Here is a 24,357-nt window from a genome sequence, read left to right as displayed (position 1 = left end):
GATTGATGATTGAGGCACTGAGTTTTGGTCAAGACTTATTTTTATATAGCCTAAGGGCCAAAACCAAGTGGCCCATCTACTACACATTCTACATCATTATTATTGAAGTCAAAATATAATATTAATAAAGTATAGAGGCATCATTGCAATAATAGGAAATAAGGGATACCCGCCTTTTAAAATCCCCTTTTATTGTATTTCTTTTCTCCTTCCCTTCTTCTTCTTCTTTCTCCTTGAAATTCCACCGCCACCGTTGCAATCACAGCCCAATCAATCCAACCCTAATTTCCATCTAACCCTAATTTCCAACGGGGATTTGTTTCCCAAGTCAAAATGTCGCGACGAACAATTCCGATCCTTAAGCAGGTCCTCTCCGGCGTCCGACAAACAACCACGACCCGATCTGTAACCTACATGCCTCGACCCGGCGATGGCACCCCACGCGCGGTCACCCTTATACCCGGAGACGGCGTCGGACCACTCGTCACGGGCGCGGTGGTGCAGGTTATGGAGGCTATGCACGCGCCTGTCTTCTTCGAGAAATACGATGTCTATGGTGATATGAAGGCCGTCCCTCAGGAGGTGATCGATTCGATTAAGAATAATAAGGTTTGTCTCAAGGGCGGGCTGAAAACACCCATGGGAGGAGGTGTGAGCTCGCTGAATGTGATGTTGAGGAAGGAGCTCGATCTTTATGCATCCCTCGTTCATTGCTTTAACCTCCAAGGACTCCCCACTCGCCACGATAACGTTGATATTGTTGTGATTCGGGAGAATACCGAGGGCGAATACTCTGGCCTCGAGCACGAGGTTGTTCCTGGAGTTGTAGAAAGCCTCAAGGTGTTTTGTATTTCGTTTTATATTTATGTTTTCTTTTGCTATGTGCTAGTGTTGATTTCTAGATTTCTTATGTTTTTTATTTATGTTTTGGTTTTTTAGAGTGCATTTATACAAGTATTAGATGCATTCCTCTATTGTGTGATGCAAGATGTTAACAGCGGAATTGATGGGAGCTGCAGAAACATTGGAAATGCTTACATTTATCCCCTTTCATATTTTTGCTTCCCTCTTACTTCGTAAACTAAATGAACATTCAATAACATGTTTTTATATGTTGTTTCATACTCTTGCATGTACTTGTGAAAGTAGATAGATGCGTTAGAACAAATATTCAAGTATGTCATCCCTCCTGATCCTATCCAATTGTATAAGGTTGGAGATGAATAATATCTTATTGGTGAATTCTGCTTATGTTTTTATTTGAAAACCTCTATGGTTCTCAACCTTACACTGTTGCTGCCTTTGAAACCTTCATCTTTTTTTTTTCCTTTTAATCCGTACTTAGACTATCAGAGACTTCTATGGTGATTATGTTCTAATGTATCCCATTTTTTGATAGGTTATAACAAAGTTCTGTTCTGAACGAATTGCAAAATATGCTTTTGAGTATGCCTATCTCAACAACCGGAAGAAGGTGACTGCTGTGCATAAAGCAAATATTATGAAGCTTGCAGATGGTTTATTTTTAGAATCATGTCGTGAAATTGCTAGCAAGTACCCCAGTATCCAGTACAATGAGATGATCGTGGATAACTGCTCGATGCAACTTGTTTCTAAGCCAGAACAGTTTGATGTTATGGTAAGGGACCAAAGTAGCTTGTGTTTTTCATTTTATGGGCACTGTATTAATTTTCTGTCTTCCTGATGGTAATATAACCTTCTTGTTGTCACACTAATGATGTAGAGGATAAAAAACATTAACTCCTATTATTAGGATTTAGGACTGGAAAAGATGAGATCTTTTTTCTTGCAAAATGAGGAAATTTTCTCTATCCTTCATTTATGGCTCAAAAGTTCCACATATGATTAAGTGAGGATTAAGTATTATCTGAAAGTCTTTAGGCACATTATACTGAGATGCTTCCAAATAGAAGTTGGTCCTTTGTATTGATTGCTTCAGCTTCTATCCTTGGCAACCAATTCGTGGAGCTATAGGTATATCGATGATATGATGAAGCACAAAACAGCCAATCCATGCCCATTATTCATTATCAATCAAACAAAGATCCCATCTACTTTATCATCATATTTGATGTTTCCCCTACAGTTCTCTTATGTAAGTACTGGCCATGAATCTTTGTACCGTGATCATCTGTTTCCTTAGTTTCTCTGTTAAATAAAAAGAATGAATATTTGGGTTAACCATACAAATCAAATGAAGGCTTCATAAATGCTATAAGACTTCCTTGCCTCTCTAATTTGTTTTTTTTTTTTTTTTTTGGGCACGATCCTATCGGTTTTGTCCATTAAGTTTCTTTTCCTTGTGCCTACTTAATTTGCAGGTGACGCCCAATCTTTATGGGAATCTGGTTGCAAATACAGCTGCTGGTATTGCTGGGGGAACTGGTGTCATGCCTGGAGGTATATATATCGTCAATAGTTTTTACAATTTCTTCTTTTTTTCCATTTGTGGATATGAAAGAGACTATGTCGCCTCATCTCATAAGTTGAGATACCATTTTCATAACTCTCATTTTTTTCAATTACGTCATATTTTGATGCTCATATCTTCTGACTTTCAGGGAATGTGGGGGCTGATCATGCCATTTTCGAGCAAGGTGCTTCTGCTGGTAATGTAGGAAATGAGAAATTACTGGAGCAAAAGACAGCAAATCCAGTGGCTTTGCTTCTTTCTTCAGCTATGATGCTCAGACACTTGCAATTTCCTTCGTTTGCGGATCGACTAGAAACTGCGGTAAAACGTGTCATAGCAGATGGTAAATACCGAACAAAAGATCTCGGTGGAGAAAGTACAACCCAAGAAGTTGTGGATGCTGTCATTGCAAATCTTGACTGAGATTCTGTGTGATTTCTGGACGACATAGTACATTTGAAAGCATCCTTTTTGTAATGATTCTTTATTTCACCAGTTGATTTTTGTGCCGACCACGGAATACTATATCCTAGGTCAAATAATGATGGTGAGTCTTCTCACTTACGGTACAGTAGAATAAGAATCAAGGAAAATTTGGAGTTCATTGGAAGACTTTGGTTTTGTGTAATGTCCAAAATTTGGATTTGCATACTGATGCCATTCATTTTTTTTTTTAATTTATGATGAATTTGTCAGACAGTTTCTGGAACTTATGAATTGAAAATAGACAGGACACTTCTGACTGGTATCCTTGGTTTTTGTTGCTTGTCAATACACATCATCATAACTGCACTACCTTAATCAAGTTAGCTTTGCATATAAAATATTAACGGCTTCGGGTTTTTTTTATAGCAGTTTGAATAAAAAAAAATGTTCAACACGTCGAGGTATCATGTCTTCACTGCAACACACCAGAAAAACATCAATTTGGTTTTCCAATTATTTTTCTGAAATACCTTTTCTTGATTCGATGTAATAGTATTTTTCCCCTCAAAATATAAACAACCATTATGTTTATTTTCTTCAAATTCAAAAGGTCTGGAATGTTCAGCTTTAATATTGACAAAGTTAGTTGACAAACTAATTTGAAACACTTTATGAAATGTTTTCCTCCATAACGAGGTAAAGAAATGAGGAAATGAAATGTTCTTCGTAGCAGTATGTTGAAATATGAAACAGCTAACAAACGAAGGACAATAAACAACAAAATATATTATTATTACTATTATGTATCTCAATCTATTACTCTTCCAGGCGACGTAGAACTGATTCCGCAAAGCTTTCTTGCCTGCAAATGCATACAATAGAGACATATGAGAGAGGTTGTGTGTGGTCAATTACTCAATTTATTGGGTATGAAAATCGACTAATTAAACAGACAACTTGCCAGAAATTCTACCATCAAAGCATAGCCAAATGGGGAAGTTTGATACCAGAAAGTAAAATCAACAGATTCAAAGTTCAAACATCAAGAAAACAAAAATTTGGCAATTACTACAAAACATTAGTCAAATTCTGCGCGGTACATGGAAGATTATGATGGGAAAACGAAAAAGATCGGGCAGACAAAAAGCTTACTTGCGTTCACGATGCTTTGGACTGGGGCGAGAGTACTTCAAATACCCATCCCATGGCACCTTCTTAAGACCTGCTCGCACAGAAATAATGTCCCTCACCCTGAAAGAAACATCACATTGAGTGCTCCTTTTATTTTAGTTTAAAAAAAAAAAAGTCCATTTCCAAATTTGGTTTAGGAACACCCACTAGCATTCATGTATTGACAAAACGGTAAATACCTCTCAGCAAATTCGATTGCAGTTTCCCCAGGTTTCAGATTCTGAGGCTCCAAGTACCAAACATCACAAACAACAGCCCATGATGTCATAAGCTGCAACAAATGTGTTGTGAAGGATTGCCTGCAAACAAGGTTTTAAGCATGACTTTTAATGGGTCCTTGACAGATGAAAAGAGTTTTTCTTGGCACCGATTTGCAAGGTACATTTTCATTAACCCACAACACAAAGCAATCAACAGAAGAATATTCCACAGAAACCAAGTTCAGCCATATCAAAAGCACTTCAAAACGCTGCTGAGTAACCAAATTGGTATATATATTTATAGTGAAAATGGAACAAGTATTATCGGCATAGAAGCAGAACAATGACAAAACTTACTTTCGGCTGTTCCAGAAGGCATCGACAAAAATCTTGTTATACTTGATTGCAATTGGACATACGGTACAGCCAAGTTCAAATGCACCCTACTCACCATAGGAGAATAAGATAAGATAACAAAACAAAATTGATCTGATAGTGAAAGGAAAAAAACCAACAATTACACAATCATCAAGCATCGACGTTTCAAAGTAATTTGCATAAATTAAATGTCCACTGTTACCAACTTCTCTACTGTAACATAAACTTTTACTAAAAAAAATTCTATTCAACATTGGATATGTTTAAGGAGAGTCCACTACTATGGTATGGTGCAATTAGCATACGCAAGGTCAAAATGTTCGTTGTTATATGAGAAAGGATGACATAACAGATTTGTCCATTGTCGGGAAACAAAACTCACAAATTTTAACTTTACAATGCATGTGAATAAGCGGATACCTTCTTAAACATCACAGTGTAGTGGTTATTTACACAAGTTCCTTCAGGGAATATAAGAAGAGGATTATTATCAACCCCATGGACATGTTCTCGTAGCCTGGAAAAGATCACCAAAAAAACCAGAGTAAAGAAAAGGATAGATTTGGAAAAACTTAAGCCATTTAGAGTAAAACATACTTTCTTGCAACAATTTCACGATCCTTGGACTCTGAGCGGTTGAACCAGATACATCCTAGACTTTCCAAAATAGTGCTCTGCAGTAATCCTTTACATGAATGACAAAATAAGATCAGCAAACCAAATACTAGAGAAACAAACAACTGGCACCTAAAGAAATTCCAATTCAATTATAGCCATCAAATTCCATCTAAAATTTCTCACTAGCACTGAATCAAACAAGATTATTAAACTTCCACAAAATATGAGCAAAAAACTTTTCTTTTCAAATCCTATTAATCCAATAATTACTTCATGAAAAAGAAATACAACCCCATTTAGTCCCATAGTTTCTGTCTCGTGAAGATAGAAAATAAGATAGCTTAACATTTAGAGTCCCTAAAAGAGAGAGATTTGTTCTGTCAAAGTTTCTAAACAATAAATAATCTAAAGGATTATGCATTCAAAATGACAATAATTCAGTCCAGAAGTCCAGAAATGCTTTAACAGCCACTGTTTGATGTATGGTACAAAAAGCACTCACCAACCCACCCAGGATGCTTCTGCATAATCACTGCAAATGCACACATTTGTTCCAAAACAATGAAATCAATCATGGATGTGTGATTAGCCACAAAAACCTGCACATTCCATTTCAGAAAAAGTAAATGTAAACGTACGAATATAGGAGCTATCCCAGTGAATTGTACATAAAACTAAATTGTTATAACCCATACACACAGTCCAACCTGCTTAGGCCGCATGCTGGGACGTGGACCGTGGTACTTGACAACCCCAGTCCATGATGCAACGAAAAAACTGCAAATCAACTCCACTAGACCTCTCTGATGAGAAAATAAACAATATCAGACAGTCACAAAAGGCAGCCTATGGCATGTATGATTTATCTTCTGCAGAGAACAACTAATTAATAATAACACCCACAACTAACAATTTCATATTTCTCTCATAAGGGCAGTACATACTCTCCATATTCAATCCTTTTTTTTTTCCTCAAATATGAATTCTAATCTCTATCCAGCTACCTGGAGTAACTTTTCTCAGTGTGTCATGTTGCCTAGATCCATATTGGAAAATGAGGCTACTCTCTCCACAACTCATAAGTTACTAAGAAAATACTAACGAATAGAAGGCAAATGAATGATGAGGCTTACATCCAATGAAAGGGAGAAGCATATATCTTTTTCATGAAAATAATAATGCAATAAATTGGGTTGAAGGAGAAAGTTAAGCAATCATACCTCTAATTTCTTTCTCAGTTTGTCATGCCCTTTTAACAGGAAATGCACAGGAAAATAGCATGAGAGAAATACGATCCATCCTATTGTCAATACTATTACCCTGAATTTGAACTGAAATGAGTCAATATTTGTATGGAAGGTATAAGTGGCAATGCTAGATTTAAATTACTTCCACCAGTAGATCCTAGAGATATGCAAGATCTCATCATGATTCATGTTTGTACTTTATGTTTATGGAGCTCAATGAATGGTTAGACTTCTGCAGCTCTATGTATACCAGGGTATAAACAAAATTGAGATGCATATGCAGATAAAGATACATTAAAAAAACATGGGTATGCAAACACACAAGCAGCGGTTTGCACAATATTCCAGAAAACCCTATAACCTAAATTCTTAAATTTAGAGAATGAACTACTGGCACCAAACAAAAATGGAATAAACACAGACCAATTGATGCTTTTCAGCTGAGAGTAGAAAGCACAAATATACAACTAAAGTTCTTATTATACACGAGCTAGTGATTAAGAGCCTTTATGAGTCATATCATGCACCCACAAGTCACAGGCAAAAAAATTTCTGCATATATTGTAGAGATTTTAGAAGAGGGGAAAATTAGTGGCTGCATAATTAGAAAAAAAAAAGGCCAAGAAGCTGTTGATCCTTGACGAAAGGAGGACTATTCGGGTCTATCCTCTCTGAATAAAGCCAAAAGATGCATAATAGTTTCTATCTGTAAAACGATCCATGTATGCATTGGACAAAAACCGACCTTAATGGGAAAAGAAACCCATATCTGACAACAACACCCAAGCACCACAAAGGAAACAAGTATATGTTCCAGTTCCAGGGTTCTGGAGGATTTGACTTGAAGCATCTTGTGAAAGAGTCCTGTCATGCAGCAAGAATGAGGAAGAGAAGAATAAAAATTACAAGGACATTTTCTTCAAGGGGCGCCAACACTGACAAATACCACTAAACCACAGGGAATGAGAATATGGAATTGTAAAGATGCAACAAAAAGAGTATATTACTACACTAGTAGAAAACAAATTAAGAGATATGCACACACCCACAAACAAAATTTCACTGTTAGTCTAACATATGTGTATGCATAAATTTCAAGTTTAGGAAAGCAATTCACCGAAAATCAAAATATTATAATGCTTCAAGTTTATAATTTCTATTCATGAGACAAATCAGCAAACAAAAAAAAAAAAAGAAGACATAAAATTGGTTTAATATGAATAACAAAATTGCTTGCCCTAATTCACTATATCTGCATTCGCACTGTAACGATCCTAGAGGCAGAAATGACATCCTCAAATTGAAATCAGACACAAAACATCAAAAATCGATTGAGGTGGGAGGTGGATGGGGACTTACATCAACAATTGCACCAGCTGCCTCAGTTAGAGTCGGTGAAATATCGAGCAAATCATGCCTAATAACCAAAAAAATTACAGCTCCTCAAACGCTTAAACAAAATTAGACATGCAGATTGAGAGAGGAATGAAAAAGGGAAAAAAATTACAGGCGGAGCTGGCCGTGAGGCTCTTGAATGGATCCGGAAGGAAGATAGTCTTCGATATTGGGGCGATCGAAATCCAATTCAGAGCTCGATGTGTTTAGCTTACTCATCTTCCTTTTACCCGAATGTTACCTACCTAGTGTGAAGCTTAAACATACGCTGAGTGTGTGTGATGTGCGTGTGATTGTTTTGCCCTCCTCTGTTCAACTCCTCATATATTCGTATCACCACGCGCGCACATTAAGAAAGGAGAGAGAGAGTGCGTGTGTGTGTGTTTGCGTTGGTTGGTTCAAGAAAACTATTAAGTCCCCACCCAATCCAAAGCCACGTGGTTTTTGGCTCTGATTTCAGCCTGAAACGTTAATAAAAGCGTAATTCTTCAAACCAATTTTATAGAGTATCTTCAAAATTGGAACGAAATGTTTGAGTTCTTCAACATTTTCATTTTTCTGGACAAACTTTTTTTATATAATTATACAAAATATTTTCATAATGGGTCCATTAGATATACACCACTAGAATCTAAAATATATAGGCATAAGTCCACCCCTAAAAATCTTTCTTTGAGATACACCTCTAGCCCAAAAAAACCCGAAATTACATCTGAACCCCAAACCCAGCCCATATACGGAATTACACAAAATTCAAAATCAATTTCCAAATCAACCGTCCCTCCACTATCAAAACCTACCAAAAAAACACCCGAAAAATCAACCTCCTCTCTGCAAAAATCGCACCCATCTTCTCGTTACGGAGATTCACCGGAAACGGCAACCCAACCGAGGAAGGCTAGGCATCTTCGTCGATAGCAACCCAAACAACCGCAATTCTAGTCAACTTCCGCTCGTCAAAATCGTATACCACCAACAGTAGTCACCTTCCACCAATGGCGAAGAAGACTGTTGGGTGCTAAATACCAACACGCAAGTGCACGTATCGCAAACAAGTAATAAAGTGGACTCGTGAGAGTCGGATGTCGATCCCACAGGGAATACGCAAATTACCTAATGCTAAGTACCAAATTCTAACAATTATGATTTTTATCCAGCCTACGCAAGTTTGTCAAATTAAATCAATTAAACAACTAAACTAATTAAGAAAGCAAATAACACGGGAAAATATCAATTAAAACGGACCTAGGATTTTATCTTCCCCCTATGCAAGAATTGCTCACCCAAAACCCCTCAATTATGAAATATATGATTCATGATTATTAACCCGAGACACTAATTTACTCATAACCCGCTGTCGCGTGTATTATGAGTCTATTATTCATAAACGATTCACTATATGTCTATGCAAACCAATTATAAATAAAGCATTAACTAACAAGTCTCGTAAATGGCTACCTAAGGTGATATCTGTATGTCTACGACACCACATGCAATTGACACACTCATCCGGTGAAAACTACTCGAAGGCTCTTCTACTTACCGTCTAATTATCAAAATAGCTCTGTCGAGTCAATCCCAATAATCACAGATAAAGCACATAAATTGATCAAGTTCATGCACTAACAATCATAACAAGTAGAAGAAATAATCATAAAATCATAATTGCATAATCTCAAGAAAAAGGGTTCGCAATCCCTACATAGGGTTCCAACAAAATCCTAGATTAAAAACTTAGCTACGCATGTTCTCTACGGAAAGCATAATAAAAATACGAAAAACCATAAAAGCTAATAAAGGAGGAAAACTATGATGAAGAGTCGTCAAGTCTTCGTCTTCGTTCTTGCTCCTTGATTGCGTGTAAAAAAAAAGATAAAAAAACTAAAAACTAATAACAAGGATAAAAGGTAAAAGATATATCTAATTGTGTGCTTGTGGCCTTTAAATAGGGTGCAAAACTATAATAGGGCGGGTTTCCTTGTGTAATTAGGATTCCTTCACTGCGCCAATTCGACCATCCGGACGGCCGTGTGAGATTTATGCCTAAAATCCGCACGGCCGCGCGGTCCTTTAATTCTCCAGAATTCTGCTTTTTTCACTTTTGGCCCACTTTTTCTCCGAAATTGCAGTTTTCACCCCAAAAGTTGTCAATTCTTCAATTTGCACCTAAAATACAATTAATAACCATATTAAGCACCAATTATCGTAAAAACACACCAAAAGCTCCAATTAAAAGGTATAGTTAAGTGTATAAATATACACTTAACACACCCCCAAACTTGAACTTTTGCTTGTCCTCAAGTAAAATCAAATTAATAGCACAAAACAAAACTTTACATCTCATTACATAGATCGATGGGTCAACTTCGCGTTTTCAGAACTTGCAATTATGATGACAATTCATAGGTATTCGCAAACTTAACATTCAACGGCACTTAGTCACTTACTATTACCAAAAACCACAAATCATACAATTGCTTCAAGTATCCAATATTTGCAAGTTAAAAATAGAGAAAATTTATACTTACATGCATATATTTGACTCCAAATACTCACCAAATTATTTTACTCAACTAATATTGAACAATAAGCTATTAGGATCATTGGGACTTTGTGGCTTTCAATTGTTAGGCTCTTTGGTCCGAGGTAGGTAATATGGGTATGTGTGGCTAATTGTCTTGAATTGAGGTGATTACGCCAAAATTTGAAAGATAGGCGTTTGAATCAATGAATTCACCTCTAGGGACTTAAATAAACTCGATTCTCCAAAATTCACACGTCAACACTTTTGCCTTTTAGGCAATGGATCGAATTTTCAACACAATTCAACAACTAGTCCTTATTTCTCCCTTCTAATCTATTCTTCTTCTTCTTTTTTCTTTTTTTTCTTTTTTTCTTTTTTTTTTTTTTTTTTTTTTTTTTTTTTTTTTTTTTTTTTTTTTATTGAAGAATTTAGATATATAGATATATATGAAGATGCACATATATATCTATTTTTTTTTTTTTTTTTTTTTTTTTTTTTTTTTTTCGAAGAAGAAAGATCTTATAAAACATTTCGACCGACTCCAAGGGATAATTATTCAAAAATCTCCACTTTTCTACCTTCCACATATTGGCTAAAAGAAAGAACACATTTTCTCACCGAGGCTCAAATCAAGGTTCTAAGGATAAAAATTTAAAGGTAGGCTTGAAAGGCTCAAACGGTTCAAAGAAGGCCCAAATCACATCCCAAATCGCTTACTACCCAACACTTCGTATCATAAATGTCTTAAGGTGAGATTTAAAACCGAACAAAGCATGATTGAGCACAAATAAATTCCAAATTTAAAATGCAAAACATTCAACCAAAGCAATGCATAAGGTGTGATTCCTAGCAATAATTCACTTCTACGTTCCGTTGAATCGAAGCTAAACAAATACTAATTCCTTATCAACATAAAACAAGCAATTTCATCATCAAACATTGACCATCTCTCATCATCATAATTCATCGATGCATCGAACACAATTTTTTTTTTTATTTTTTTTTTTTTTTTTTTTTTTTTTTTAAAACGAAAATAATAAAACGACAATTAAAACAAAAACTAACGCATGCAAAATAAATAAAGAAATAAAACACACATAAAACGCACATAAACGAAAACAAGTAGTTAACCACCCCCAAACTTAAAATTCACATTGCCCTCAATGTGATTCGCCCGGAGTTTAAGGATAGAAAACACCTGTTTTTAAGCGTAGGGACCATCGTCGGGATTATACGTGAATTGATGTGCAAAATTCCCCCCCAAACTTGACTTGGGCAATTCGTCGAACACCTTGTGGGCGTTCTTGGTGGAATGGGTTTTTGGAGACAATTGCTTTGTTCTTGAATCCTTCCTGTGCAAATCAGCAATAAACAACCAAGTTTAAGTATTGTGTGTGTGTAATTGGTGAATTGATGGTGAAATTGTTCAAGAAAATCGAAAGAATTTGGAAATAGGGTGTTAGGGTTCGAATTAGGGGAGAAGTGGGGATTGGAGTTGTGAAAATTGGGGTTGGAAACCCCTCTTTAAATCTGCCCGTTCTCCTTATTCTCACGGCCGTGCGGGATTTTGTGAAGGAATCCGCACGGCCGCACCAATTCACGAAATTGGGCAGAAGCTCTTGAATTCTCGAACGGCGCCATTTTTTTTCCTTTTTTTTTTTTTTTTTTTTTTTTTTTTTTCGGACGGCCGTGCGGAATTTAGGCCTGCAATCCGCACGGCCGTGCCAAAAGCCGGATTTGGGCAGTAGCCCCTTCGAATCGCAGACGGCCGTGCGAGATTTTGGCCTAAAATCCGCACGGCCGTGCCAAAAGCTGGTTTTGGGCAGTAGCCTCCCCGAAGTTTCACACGGCCGTGTGAGATTTCGCCCTCTTTCTTGCACGGCCGTGTCAATAATTGCGTTTCGGTCCCTGCAAAATAAAAACTTCTTATTAGTGCCCCTGAAACTTTTTTTTTTTTTTTTTTTTTTTTTTAAATAAAAAAAAACTAACACTAACAAGATAAATAAATAAAAACAAAAATTAAAAGAAAATAAAATAAAAGAACGAAAAACGAAAGCTCGGGTTGCCTCCCGAGAAGCGCTAAGTTTATAGTCTTCAGCCAGACGTTGTTCCTCTTCTTCAATTCCTTAGCTTTTGAACCCATCTCCTAACTTCCTTTTGGAGAAAGTCTTGAATAAATGGGTTGATCCGATTCTTCTTTCGACTGGTTCGCTTAGGACTGCCCTTGAATTTATTTTTCTTGATGTCATGAGGCTTGCCAACATCGTCTTTTATCACGGTGTTTTGAGTAGGTGTTGTAACCAACTCAACCTTTTTCTTATGTTCTCCTACATGCACATTAGTATCCACAAAAAAATTTAAATCATGTAATTTAACAGGAAAAAGTTTAGAATCACTTACCTCATCAAGAAGATAACATCCATTAGCCGTAATAGGCTTTTCATCCACCCGGTACACCTTGAAGATCACTGTTTCTTCCCCCACACTCATTCTTAGCTCTCTCTTTCCTACATCAATAATTGACCTACCGGTTGCTAAGAAGGGGCGTCCTAAGATAAGGGGAATATTTTCATCTTCCTCTATGTCTAGTACTAGAAAATCGGCCGGGAGTATGAACTTATCTACCTTGACCAATACATCCTCCACTATACCTAAAGGGTGAGTAAAAGATCTATCGGCTAGCTGCAAGGTCACGGAAGTAGGCTTAATTTCTCCTAAATTCAATTTCTCATAAATTGATAAAGGCATTAAATTTACGCTCGCCCCTTGATCACACAACGCCCGCCCAAAATACCTAGTACCTATTGTGCATGGAATGGTACAACTGCCCGGATCTCTAAGCTTCGGTGGAATTTTATTTGCAAGGATAGCACTACTTTGCTCATTGAGGTCTATGATTGTTGCACACTCCGGAAGCCTCATCTTCTTCGATACAAGTTCCTTTATAAACTTAACCCAATTCGGCATATGCTTAAGTGCCTCAACAAAAGGAATATTAACATGCAATTTTTTAAGATAATCCAAAAATGACTGAAATTGCATATCAAGCTTAGAGTTTTGAAAACGTTGAGGGAAAGGTACCTTGGGAGTAGGTTCACTTACTGTGATCTTTGTGTTGCTTGGCCCGACCTCGGTTTTTTCCTTGGGCTCCTCTACAGTAGGCGGTGGTGCAACGGACTTTTTAGGAACTTCTTCTAATTGCCTCCCATTTCGCAAACTCACAGCATTGCACTGCTCGATGTTGCTCTTTCGAGGATCTTCCGTATTCGACGGCAGTGCTCCCGACGGCCTCGCGTTTAGTTGGGTTGCAAGTTGCCCCATTTGTGTCTCAAGGTTCCGAATGGATGCTTGAGTCGCCGTCATGAATTTTGCTAAGATGTCAGCGAGGTCAACTCCTTGGGGTGGAGCTTGAGGTGGTGCTTGCCTTTGTCCTTGCTGATTTCCTCCCCATCCAAAGTTGGGGTGATCTTTCCATCCCGGATTATAGGTGTTGGAGTACGGGTTCCTCTGTTGTCGATTAGTGTCATGCACATAATTTATCGACTCCGTTTCGTCTACGCGCTGGTCGGGAACTTGGACTGCGTGGACTTGCTGAGTCTGCAAAGCCGCTACTTGCTTCGATAGCTTCTCCAATTGGGCCGTGATTGCAGTGACTCCGTCTAACTCCAAAATTCCTCCCGTCTTGACTGCTCCGCTATTCAACCGGTCCGATGCCCGCATGTATTTGTTTCTAGCGATCCGCTCCAAGAGTTCGTATGCTTCGTCGTAAGTCAAACTCATGAACATGCCTCCAGCTGCAGAGTCGAGCACTGTCCTCGAGTTGTCTTGCAGTCCATCGTAAAATATTTGCAGTTGGCGCCACTCTTGTAGTCCGTGATTCGGGCACCTCCTTACTAACTGTTTGAACCGCTCCCACGTCTCGAATAATGCTTCACCGGCTTCTTGAATGAAGTTTTGAATTTCTCGCCGGATTCTCTCAGTTTTTGCTGGGGAGTTGTATGTGTTCATAAAGAGTTGCGCTAGCTGGGCCCAAGACGAGATGGAGTGCGGTGCACGAGTTTGCAACCATTCTCGGGCTGCTCCTTGTAGGGAGTGCTTGAACAGGCGGAGTTGCAGTGCTTCGGGTGTTACTCCGTTCATCTTGTGCGAGTCACACGTTTCGAGAAAGTTGACCAAGTGAAGATGTGGATCTTCATGAGCCAATCCGCTGAAAAGACCATTATTTTGGAGCATCATGAGGAGTCCCGCTCGAATCTCAAAATTGTTGGCTTCAATGGGGGGCTGCTGAATGCTTGATTGGAACCCATTAAGCGTTGGAACGGTGTACTCATGCAGTGCTCGTTGACGCGGTGGTGGATTAATTAGCTGGCGTTGCTCTTGCTCGTTGACGACTTCCCCAACCGCAATCGGTATGCGCCCTTGGTCATCTTCCCTACGATTATTCTCTTCTTCCATTCGCATAAACAGTACCTAAACAAAAATAATAAAAATAAAATAAGCAAAGAAAATAATTAAATAAAATAAATAAAACGGCTGAAGTAAGAAAAATTGCTCAAATTTAATATTATGATAAATAGATAATTTAGCCGTATTCCCCGGCAACGGCGCCAAAAACTTGTTGGGTGCTAAATACCAACACGCAAGTGCACGTATCGCAAACAAGTAATAAAGTGGACTCGTGAGAGTCGGATGTCGATCCCACAGGGAATACGCAAATTACCTAATCCTAAGTACCAAATTCTAACAATTATGATTTTTATCCAGCCTACGCAAGTTTGTCAAATTAAATCAATTAAACAACTAAACTAATTAAGAAAGCAAATAACACGGGAAAATATCAATTAAAACGGACCTAGGATTTTATCTTCCCCCTATGCAAGAATTGCTCACCCAAAACCCCTCAATTATGAAATATATGATTCATGATTATTAACCCGAGACACTAATTTACTCATAACCCGCTGTCGCGTGTATTATGAGTCTATTATTCATAAACGATTCACTATATGTCTATGCAAACCAATTATAAATAAAGCATTAACTAACAAGTCTCGTAAATGGCTACCTAAGGTGATATCTGTATGTCTACGACACCACATGCAATTGACACACTCATCCGGTGAAAACTACTCGAAGGCTCTTCTACTTACCGTCTAATTATCAAAATAGCTCTGTCGAGTCAATCCCAATAATCACAGATAAAGCACATAAATTGATCAAGTTCATGCACTAACAATCATAACAAGTAGAAGAAATAATCATAAAATCATAATTGCATAATCTCAAGAAAAAGGGTTCGCAATCCCTACATAGGGTTCCAACAAAATCCTAGATTAAAAACTTAGCTACGCATGTTCTCTACGGAAAGCATAATAAAAATACGAAAAACCATAAAAGCTAATAAAGGAGGAAAACTATGATGAAGAGTCGTCAAGTCTTCGTCTTCGTTCTTGCTCCTTGATTGCGTGTAAAAAAAAAGATAAAAAAACTAAAAACTAATAACAAGGATAAAAGGTAAAAGATATATCTAATTGTGTGCTTGTGGCCTTTAAATAGGGTGCAAAACTATAATAGGGCGGGTTTCCTTGTGTAATTAGGATTCCTTCACTGCGCCAATTCGACCATCCGGACGGCCGTGTGAGATTTATGCCTAAAATCCGCACGGCCGCGCGGTCCTTTAATTCTCCAGAATTCTGCTTTTTTCACTTTTGGCCCACTTTTTCTCCGAAATTGCAGTTTTCACCCCAAAAGTTGCCAATTCTTCAATTTGCACCTAAAATACAATTAATAACCATATTAAGCACCAATTATCGTAAAAACACACCAAAAGCTCCAATTAAAAGGTATAGTTAAGTGTATAAATATACACTTAACAAAGACACCGGCAAAACGTAAGTTTATGGCTACATTACAACAATATACTTTGTTTTCCCCCTCCGTTGGTACCTAAAACCCCCTTCAAACATTTTTTTTCCAGGCCGTAATCGAAAGGAAAAAATGGCACAGACCGAAAACCTATCAACAGGTACTACCCTACTTCAACCATTTCACTACTTCAAATACACAAATTTGTGAAAAAACCGTAGTCATGTATCCAATTTTGGTGTCTGATTGTTGTTTCCATTAGTAGTAATTCGTAGTCATATTTGCATATGTGGTTACATTCATGCATGCCACAGATTTTATGCTTTTTTGTGTATGGGTGTTGTTTTCATGGGTAGTACTTCGTAGTCATATTGTCATATGTGGTCACATTCATGGATGCTGTTTTGTTTGTGCTGTTTTTGTTTGTGGGTGTTGCTGTCACTGGTAGTAATGCATAGTCATGTTTTCATATATAGTCACATCCATCCTCTGCTTCAGCATTTGTGTTGTTTCTGTGTGTGGGTGTTGTTTTCATATATAGTCACATCCATCCTTTGCTGAAGCAATTGTGCTGTTTTTTGTTGTTGTGAGTGTTGTTGTCATGGCTAGTTCTGGATAGTCATATTCATATGTGTAGTCACATACATGCTTCAGCTTTTGTGTGTTTTTCCTGTGTGTGGGTGTTGTTGTCATGGGTAGTACTGCATAGTCATATTTGCATATGTAGTCACATTCATTCTTACTACATCCTGTTTACTACCTCATGTGTGTTTTGTGTGTGAGTGTTGTTTTCAAGAGTACTTATTAGCAGTCATGTTCACACCCTAACATATATATAAACATCTTTATGCAGATACTGAAACAAATGAACAAATTAATAGACGGACACAATACCGAGCCAACATGCCATCAATCGTGACTTTCTTCGAAGATATAAACCTACGACCACCTCACTATGCATGTCTTCGCCGTAGCCCATTCTACCATCTCGTTCTACCATTCGCAAAACACAAACTCAGTAAAGATGACGTCGCAGGCACACAGAATGGAACTTTCAAAATGATGACGTCATACAGCAAAACAGAAAGGGCATTCCGTATAGGAGGCAAAAATATTACAATCACACCACAAGATTGCAAGTTAATCTTTGGCATCGAATCTGGCAACACACGGATGACTTTTGACTGGTCAAGGAAGCCGCAACACGAAGATTTGCCGCACACCCATCGCTCCACCAAAAAACTTTGAAACACCAGCTACTTCAGTGTGTAGATAGCGATAACAATGAAGATATTGAAGATGTGGTCAGATTAATAATCCTACACCTTATGTCAACTGTCCTTTTCAACACTTCAGCTGAAATCGTAGCTTGGTGGATGTTCAAGTACTACGATGATATTGATCAAACAAATGACTTCAAGTGGGCCAGGGGGATAACTGATTTCTTGGTTAAACAAATCCACACATCAAAAAAACACGACAAACTCCATGGTTGCATACCACTTGTGCTGGTAAGTACAAATAGTCACTTATAGTCACTTGATATCATGTATATTCACTTATAGTCACTTGATGTCATATACATTCACAAATATGACTAATTGTTTATGTTTATTTGCGCAGTATTGGATGTGTGAGTGTGTAGCAATCGTGCCTTCAGTGGCTGATTTTGCTTTTCCAAGATTTCGGCGGTGGGATATATTCGAGCTTGCATCTACATTGAGCAGCAAGGACATGAACGATATCGATCCACAACTCGTCAACGAGAATCCGCTGATCCCAACAGAGCAAGAACAACAAATCTTAGATGGAATTTTGGTCCTGGACGATATCAGCGATGATGCAAACAATGAACATAACAACGATGACAACAACAGCAACGCTAGTGTTCATTCTGCCACTCCTTCTGATTCTGACGAGAATGTCCCAATAAAAAACTGGTACAAAAAGCGGCAGTCGTCAGACGAAGTCAAGATCACTACTGAGCTGAATGAAACAAAGAGGCTATTGAAGGTAGAAACAAAACGAAGGACAGAACAGGAGGCCCAAATGTCGCAACTGCAAGCTGTCGTAGAAGAACTTCAGATGGAGATAGACATAGGGTTGTTCATGGGTCGGGTCGGTTGATTATCGGCCGATTATCGGCCCGACCCGACCAACCGACTCTTACAAATATGTAAAACCATTATCGGCCCGACTATTGTGAGTCGGGTAATGGTTGGCAACCGACTTTGTCGGTTGCCAAAACGGGTCGGTTGAAATTATCGGCCAATATCGGCCACATTAATTAAAATAAAAAATAAAATATGAAAAAAAATTATGCTATTCCTCTATCAAAATTCAACAACAAACATTCCAATATTTCATGCCCAAAATCAATTTCAACGATATCACATGTTACAAATTAAATTTTCAAAAACAATATAAAAACTAAAACGAATCACTTTAGCCATTCACACTTTCACAACACAAAATTCTGAAACTTTTAATTTTAATTTGAGAAAATGAAGAGTATAGTTTTTTTGGTTGTGTATTTTTATTCATTTCACCGAAAGGTCAAAAATTAAATATTGAAACTAATAGTCGGTAAAAACATAAAGAGAAAATTAAAAAAAAAAAAAAAAAAAAAAATGTCGGTTGGTCGGGTAATATCGGCCAACCGACTTTTCAACAAATTAGAAACTATACCCGACCCAACCATGCATGGGTCGGTTAAAATTATCGGCCCGACCAAAACGGGTCGGTTGGTGGGCAATTATCGGCCAGAATAGTCGGGCAGATAATGGGTCGGTTGTCGGGTAAAACCGACCCATGAACAACCCTAGATAGACATGCTAAAAAACGACAAGCAGGTGCTTGTTGACGAAAAGGCACATGTCGCTCTTCAACTTGCAAAACTGCAGGACGAGGTCACGCTTAGCAATGCTGATGGGCCGTCTTTCAATATCTTGAGCCAAACACAGACCAACCAGAGTGCGCTGGAAGAAAAAATCAAAGAAAATGCAGAACTAAAGGCAATGAATGAATCCCTCATCAAACGTTCTGAAGAGGTGACAAATGCTACAACAACTGTACAAACCGAAAAACCTCTATCGTTGACACAAGAGTTTGAAGCATAAAATATCTCATTGACAAACATGCCTGAGCACACAGCAGCCCAAATCTTCTTGGAAGCTGAAATCACCCTCCTAAAATCAACTGAGAAAACTCATCTTGATAAAATTAGAGAGAGGGATGAAAAGATTGCCGAGTTGGAAGTTAATTGTGCAGAATATGCAAAGGCACTTGATGAGCGCCCACCAATTCATTCGGACAGCGACTTTGAGATATGTGAGGAAGATATCGAGGCCAAGCTAAACGACCCAAAATCTGCAGTGGGGAAACGTACTAGGTCAAAAAAGCATGAAGTAACACCACGTAGCACCAAGAAAGCACGTAGAGATTTCAGATACAAAAAATTCAATCCATTCATCGGCATGAGTGCGAGAGACAAGGCAATAATAAACACAATGGCAGATGAAATAGTGCATGGGAAGTAAGTAAACTCTAACTACAGTCATATATCCAGTCATCTATATGAAATATTATACTACTTCATACAGTCATATATAGTCATATGACTGCATGACTATCAGTGACTAGTTCTCTATGACTATTTATAAATGTAGTCAAGAGTAGTCATATAGTCATATGACTACCCATGACTGCACAATCATATGTCTTATTCATACTTCAAAAATGTTTATAAATGCAGTAGAACAGTGTGGAAGAATCCAGATGGCAATATTCATGTTCGGATGGCTGAAATCTTTATCATCCTCAGAAAGGAAGATATTTCGGGCGAGGTAAAAACAAATTTAATAACAATGTACAAACTATCCTGCCCACATTATGTAAACAAATTTAATAACACTGTACAATCACAGGTTATAGATGCTTACTGCGAGATATTGGGACATCAGCAAGCTGCAGGGTTGTTTGAAGGTAGCGCTTATGAGTCGCTTAAAGGAACAAGCATGACGTTCACCAGCATGCTACTGGTACAAAGTCGATAATATATTTGTAATTGTTTTTTTGAAAAGAAGTATATGTTTTCCCGTGGTAACTAATCAGTAGTTCTAACAGACATCGTTGAGGCAGTCCAGAAATAAAACATTCCGCATACCAGCAGAAGTTAGCAAACATAGATACCTCATCTTCCCATTACACTCCGACGGTAATCCTCAAACCGGGGCTAACCACTGGACACTGTTAATATTGGACAGAAATTCAAATGAGTGGCGTTTCTACAACTCATTACATCCTCGCAAAGGTCTTAAGGACCCATACCTGATTGACGCCACCGACATGGTAAAAATCTACTGACTATTTATTTCCAGCAACTACCTATTTAATAAACAAATATCTAATTCATTCATGTACAAAGAAAATGTATGTCGAAAACACAGCAAGGAAGTTTAACATCTCCGCCATTCCCATAAACGCACCGCTGCATGAGGTAAATGACTCACCCCAACAAGCAGATGATTCAAGCGATTGTGGTATTTTTGTCCTGTTTGTTACAAGGAACACATTCCGCCAAATTCCACTAGTTACCAACGACGCTGAGACCGGTGTCGATTGCATGAGGAGGTCCGTTGTTGAATCATTGCTCCACTACAAGATTAATTGATATTGGACAATTATTATTCCTATTAAGTGAATCTTTTATTTCTGTAAACTACTTGCACCAAAACAGAATCTTATGTAGTTGTACTTTTATATGACTATTTTGTAGTACTTTTGTATGATATTTTTGCAGTACTGAAAAACATCTTTTCTTATGGCTATTATATGCATTACCATTCTTCAAATGTCATTTTGTAGTACTTTTGTATGACACTACTACATACAGCTATGAACAACTACATAAAGTCATATCAAGTCAGATGACAATGTGACTACATGTGACTACATAGTCACATATAGTCACATTGTCTTATGACTATCGTTGACTACTTCTTTATGATCTACATATTTTGGTGAGATTACAATATGACTATCTGTGACTACGTAGTCACGTATAGTCACAAAGTCGTATGACTATCAATGACTATTTATTAATAATCTATATTTTTAGGTCGATGACAATATGACTACCTGTGACTACATAGTCACCTATAGTCACATAGTCACATGACTATTTAAGACCCCGTAGTTGTAAATACTCATATGACTAAGTGACTGCAGGTGTTAGAATCCAAACACAGAAAACTGTACTTACATGTATCAGTAATAGCAAAATTCATTACTTAAAAAAACAGATCATGTACTTGGAAACTCAAGAAAAAAATTCACAACCTATGTTCCACACAAATTCAATGCGGTAGAAAAAGAAAAAAAGAAATTGAAATACATTTTTGTTCCACTCAAGTCTCATACATACCTCCTGCACGTTTTCTTGTTGTGATTGCCCATACGGTTGCATGAGCTGCATTTTATCTTCCTCTTAACCTTCTCACCTCTCGAAGGAATTATCTTCACCTTCGGCCTGCCACGCCGAATATGATAATCTGGAGGTCCAACCAAAGGCAAATCACCATCAAAATTTGGCTTGACAAATGGATAAATACTGTGCGAATACGTGGTTTTATAACACTCAACAGTGTAATAATAGTCAACATATGCATAACCATCATTATTGTTATGGAACAGAACACACGCAACATGTATACACGGCAGACCGTTGACTTGCCACACTCTACACGTGCACGACCTGTTGCGAATGTCAACAACAGCTGTTGGAGTACTAAGCACCTCGTAAATGTACTCCGATGCCCTCTTTGCTATCAAAAATCTACTGTCATGTACTAGTTTATCAACAGCACCCTGAATGGGAGTGCAAAGTACAACTGACATAACCGCAGCCTCCTCTGCCCTTACACACATTTCCACCATCATAATACTCCTAAGACCATCAACCACATTTGTTACAGGCAGGCCACGAATGCCGCCAATCTTCATATTCCACGATTCTGCAACACTAGATGCCATCTGCCCATATCTATTCCCCTCAAAATGTGCACAAGTCCAGTTGGTATACGGAAGGTCTGCTAGAAAATTTCTAATCCTTGTACCTCCAGTTTCTATAAACTCCTTTATATGCACATCAAACTCAGATTTCGTTGGAGCGTAGGCACAAGCATTAAACAAATGAGCCATCTTCTTTCGAAAACCAGATGGACAACCTCTACATTTACTTGACAAATTTAAATGCAAGTGATACAAGCAATATATATAAAGACAATCAGCGAATATATTTTTCACCCCATCCAAAATACCGTGATTGCAATCCGAGAAAAACGTCACCACACGATCCGTGCCAATGCAAACCCTCAAATGAGTAAGAAAGTAAGCCCAATTGCTATCAGATTCTTCACTAACTATGCCAAATGCAACTGGGTACAATTCTGTGTACAAAAAGAAACAACAACAGCCTTAGTAACATATTGCCATATATAGTCATAAATCACATTAAAAGATACAGAAACTTACTATTATGACCATCTTGCCCAATTGCAGTTAACAAAATGCCCTTGTGTTTGTTGTGCAGAAATGTTCCATCCAGGGAGAGTGTTGGTCGACATGACTTAAAACCCGACAAGCATGCACCAAAAGCAAAAAAACAACGTCGAAACTTCATCGTATCTGCATCGATGTCAAGATTATAAACGCTATCCGGATTGGTACGACCAAGTTCTTCGAAGTACGACGGTAAGTGTGAGTATGAACTAGTATCATCACCAAAAACATGTTGCTTCCCTGCCGTGACAGACCTCCAAGCCACATAATAGCTAATGTCGACTCCATAATTCAGCTTCATTTCCACAACAACATCATTAGCAACCATGTCTGGCTTCACTCGTACCAAATTAACTATCATACTAGCAATAATGTCAGACGTCATTCGATTCTGCCTTGACGACCCAAAAGAAGATCCACAAGTGTGATGCTTCTCAAATTTCTTTATATAAAAATAACCATTGGCCTTCTCAACTGATGCGTGTATCCTCCACATACAGTTCTTTATTGTCATGTGTCTGCATTCAGATGTGACACGTACACGCTCATTCTTAACGTATGTAAACTCAAATCCAGTTTCCACCGAATACATGCATAAAGCTTTCCTAAACTCCACAGCACCTCCACGAAAAACTTGACCAACATCCTTGATCAAATCAACCCAGTTAGCACTCATCAACTGAGTTTGACCACACATTCCAGCATTTTGCAAGTGATTGATTCCACTACCTTGACCAAATTCGAACGCAACCTCATCAAGCAGCTGTGCCCGATTAGACAAACATGATACACTTGATACCACATCAGGAACAACTCCCTCTCTTTGTTTAACACTCACTTCAACACGATCAAGAGACATCTCGCGCGCTAACGACAGCATCTAAAACACATCGTCATCATCACACAACACACCCTCCCTATGACCAACAACCATATACGTGACATACATGGTGTTCTGGTGCAACAAGCCCCATTTGGCCCTTACGTATCCAACCTACTCTTGAAATCCAAAGGAAGTAATATATTTTCTCACACCAAATAATTCTCCAAACCTCATTATTACTATAATATTTGTAGACATTCTGGACCAGTAAACAAAAAGTACTGTATATGACTACTGTAACATATATTTAACTACCCTGACATGCAACAGATCTATGATGCTAAACATGACTACTCTTGTGTATACCAATACAAACAAAAAAATATACACAAACAAATTCAAAAAAGCAATTCTGTATATGACTACTCTGATATAAAACAGGTGTATGATGCTAAACATGACTACTCTGGTATAAAACAGGTGTATGATGCTAAACATGACTACTCTGGTATATATCAAATACAAATTTCTGAAAAAATCAAAACGACACAATTCTGTATATGCAACAGGTCTACGATGCTAAACATGACTACTATGGTATATATAATTACAAATCTCTAAAAAAATCAAAAAACAATATAATATCGAAATGCATCAACACAAATACAATTGACCAATAAAAACCCCAAACTGTA

At 37.9% G+C, this 24,357-nt stretch overlaps 3 protein-coding genes across 4 annotated transcripts; 1 reads left to right on the top strand and 2 right to left on the bottom strand.

Annotated features, from left to right (window-relative positions):
• Positions 1–142: 142 nt before the first annotated feature.
• LOC105954660 (isocitrate dehydrogenase [NAD] regulatory subunit 1, mitochondrial) lies at positions 143–3,182 on the top strand. Its single transcript, XM_012978331.2, has 4 exons — positions 143–840; positions 1,400–1,639; positions 2,343–2,421; positions 2,583–3,182. Exons 1-4 carry the CDS (start codon positions 334–336, stop codon positions 2,855–2,857), a joined length of 1,101 nt encoding a protein of 366 aa, XP_012833785.2. The 5' UTR covers positions 143–333; the 3' UTR covers positions 2,858–3,182.
• Positions 3,183–3,506: 324 nt separating this feature from the next.
• GPAT9 (glycerol-3-phosphate acyltransferase 9) lies at positions 3,507–8,414 on the bottom strand. 2 transcript variants are annotated; one of them, XM_012978329.2, is made up of 12 exons: positions 8,002–8,414; positions 7,854–7,911; positions 7,240–7,358; positions 6,468–6,567; positions 5,955–6,050; positions 5,750–5,846; positions 5,227–5,314; positions 5,050–5,146; positions 4,609–4,694; positions 4,231–4,350; positions 4,013–4,111; positions 3,507–3,722 (listed from the first exon to the last, which is right to left on the bottom strand). In XM_012978329.2, exons 1-12 carry the CDS (start codon positions 8,106–8,108, stop codon positions 3,677–3,679), a joined length of 1,113 nt encoding a protein of 370 aa, XP_012833783.1. In that variant the 5' UTR covers positions 8,109–8,414; the 3' UTR covers positions 3,507–3,676. The 2 variants fall into 2 exon arrangements, with proteins under 2 accessions (XP_012833783.1, XP_088670775.1); XM_088814649.1 differs by lacking the exon at positions 3,507–3,722 and having other exon boundaries at positions 4,007–4,111.
• A 13,197-nt stretch (positions 8,415–21,611) lies between these two features.
• LOC105951175 (uncharacterized) lies at positions 21,612–23,698 on the bottom strand. Its single transcript, XM_088812671.1, has 3 exons — positions 22,813–23,698; positions 21,704–22,727; positions 21,612–21,618 (listed from the first exon to the last, which is right to left on the bottom strand). The coding sequence occupies exons 1-3, from the start codon at positions 23,696–23,698 to the stop codon at positions 21,612–21,614; spliced, it is 1,917 nt and encodes a 638-aa protein (XP_088668797.1).
• Positions 23,699–24,357: the final 659 nt, after the last annotated feature.

The sequence above is a fragment of the Erythranthe guttata genome, chromosome 14 (genome assembly GCF_056151865.1).
Source record: "Erythranthe guttata isolate IM_541 chromosome 14, IM_541, whole genome shotgun sequence".
In the NCBI taxonomy this organism is placed as follows: domain Eukaryota; kingdom Viridiplantae; phylum Streptophyta; class Magnoliopsida; order Lamiales; family Phrymaceae; genus Erythranthe; species Erythranthe guttata.
The sequence above is the reverse complement of the archived record's forward strand: the minus strand, read 5'-3'. Positions and strand labels throughout refer to the sequence as shown.

Coding starts and splice junctions, on each gene's coding strand:
- LOC105954660 (XM_012978331.2), top strand. CDS start 334: ATGTCGCGACGAACAATTCCGATCCTTAAGCAGGTCCTCTCCGGCGTC. Junction 1,640..2,342: donor CAGAACAGTTTGATGTTATG/GTAAGGGACCAA, acceptor CTTAATTTGCAG/GTGACGCCCAATCTTTATGG. Junction 2,422..2,582: donor AACTGGTGTCATGCCTGGAG/GTATATATATCG, acceptor TCTGACTTTCAG/GGAATGTGGGGGCTGATCAT.
- GPAT9 (XM_012978329.2), bottom strand. CDS start 8,108: ATGAGTAAGCTAAACACATCGAGCTCTGAATTGGATTTCGATCGCCCC. Junction 6,568..7,239: donor GGGTTTCTTTTCCCATTAAG/GTCGGTTTTTGT, acceptor GTTCAAATTCAG/GGTAATAGTATTGACAATAG. Junction 6,051..6,467: donor AACTGAGAAAGAAATTAGAG/GTATGATTGCTT, acceptor TTTTCTCATCAG/AGAGGTCTAGTGGAGTTGAT.
- LOC105951175 (XM_088812671.1), bottom strand. CDS start 23,698: ATGTCTCTTGATCGTGTTGAAGTGAGTGTTAAACAAAGAGAGGGAGTT. Junction 22,728..22,812: donor TGGGCAAGATGGTCATAATA/GTAAGTTTCTGT, acceptor TTTTGTACACAG/AATTGTACCCAGTTGCATTT.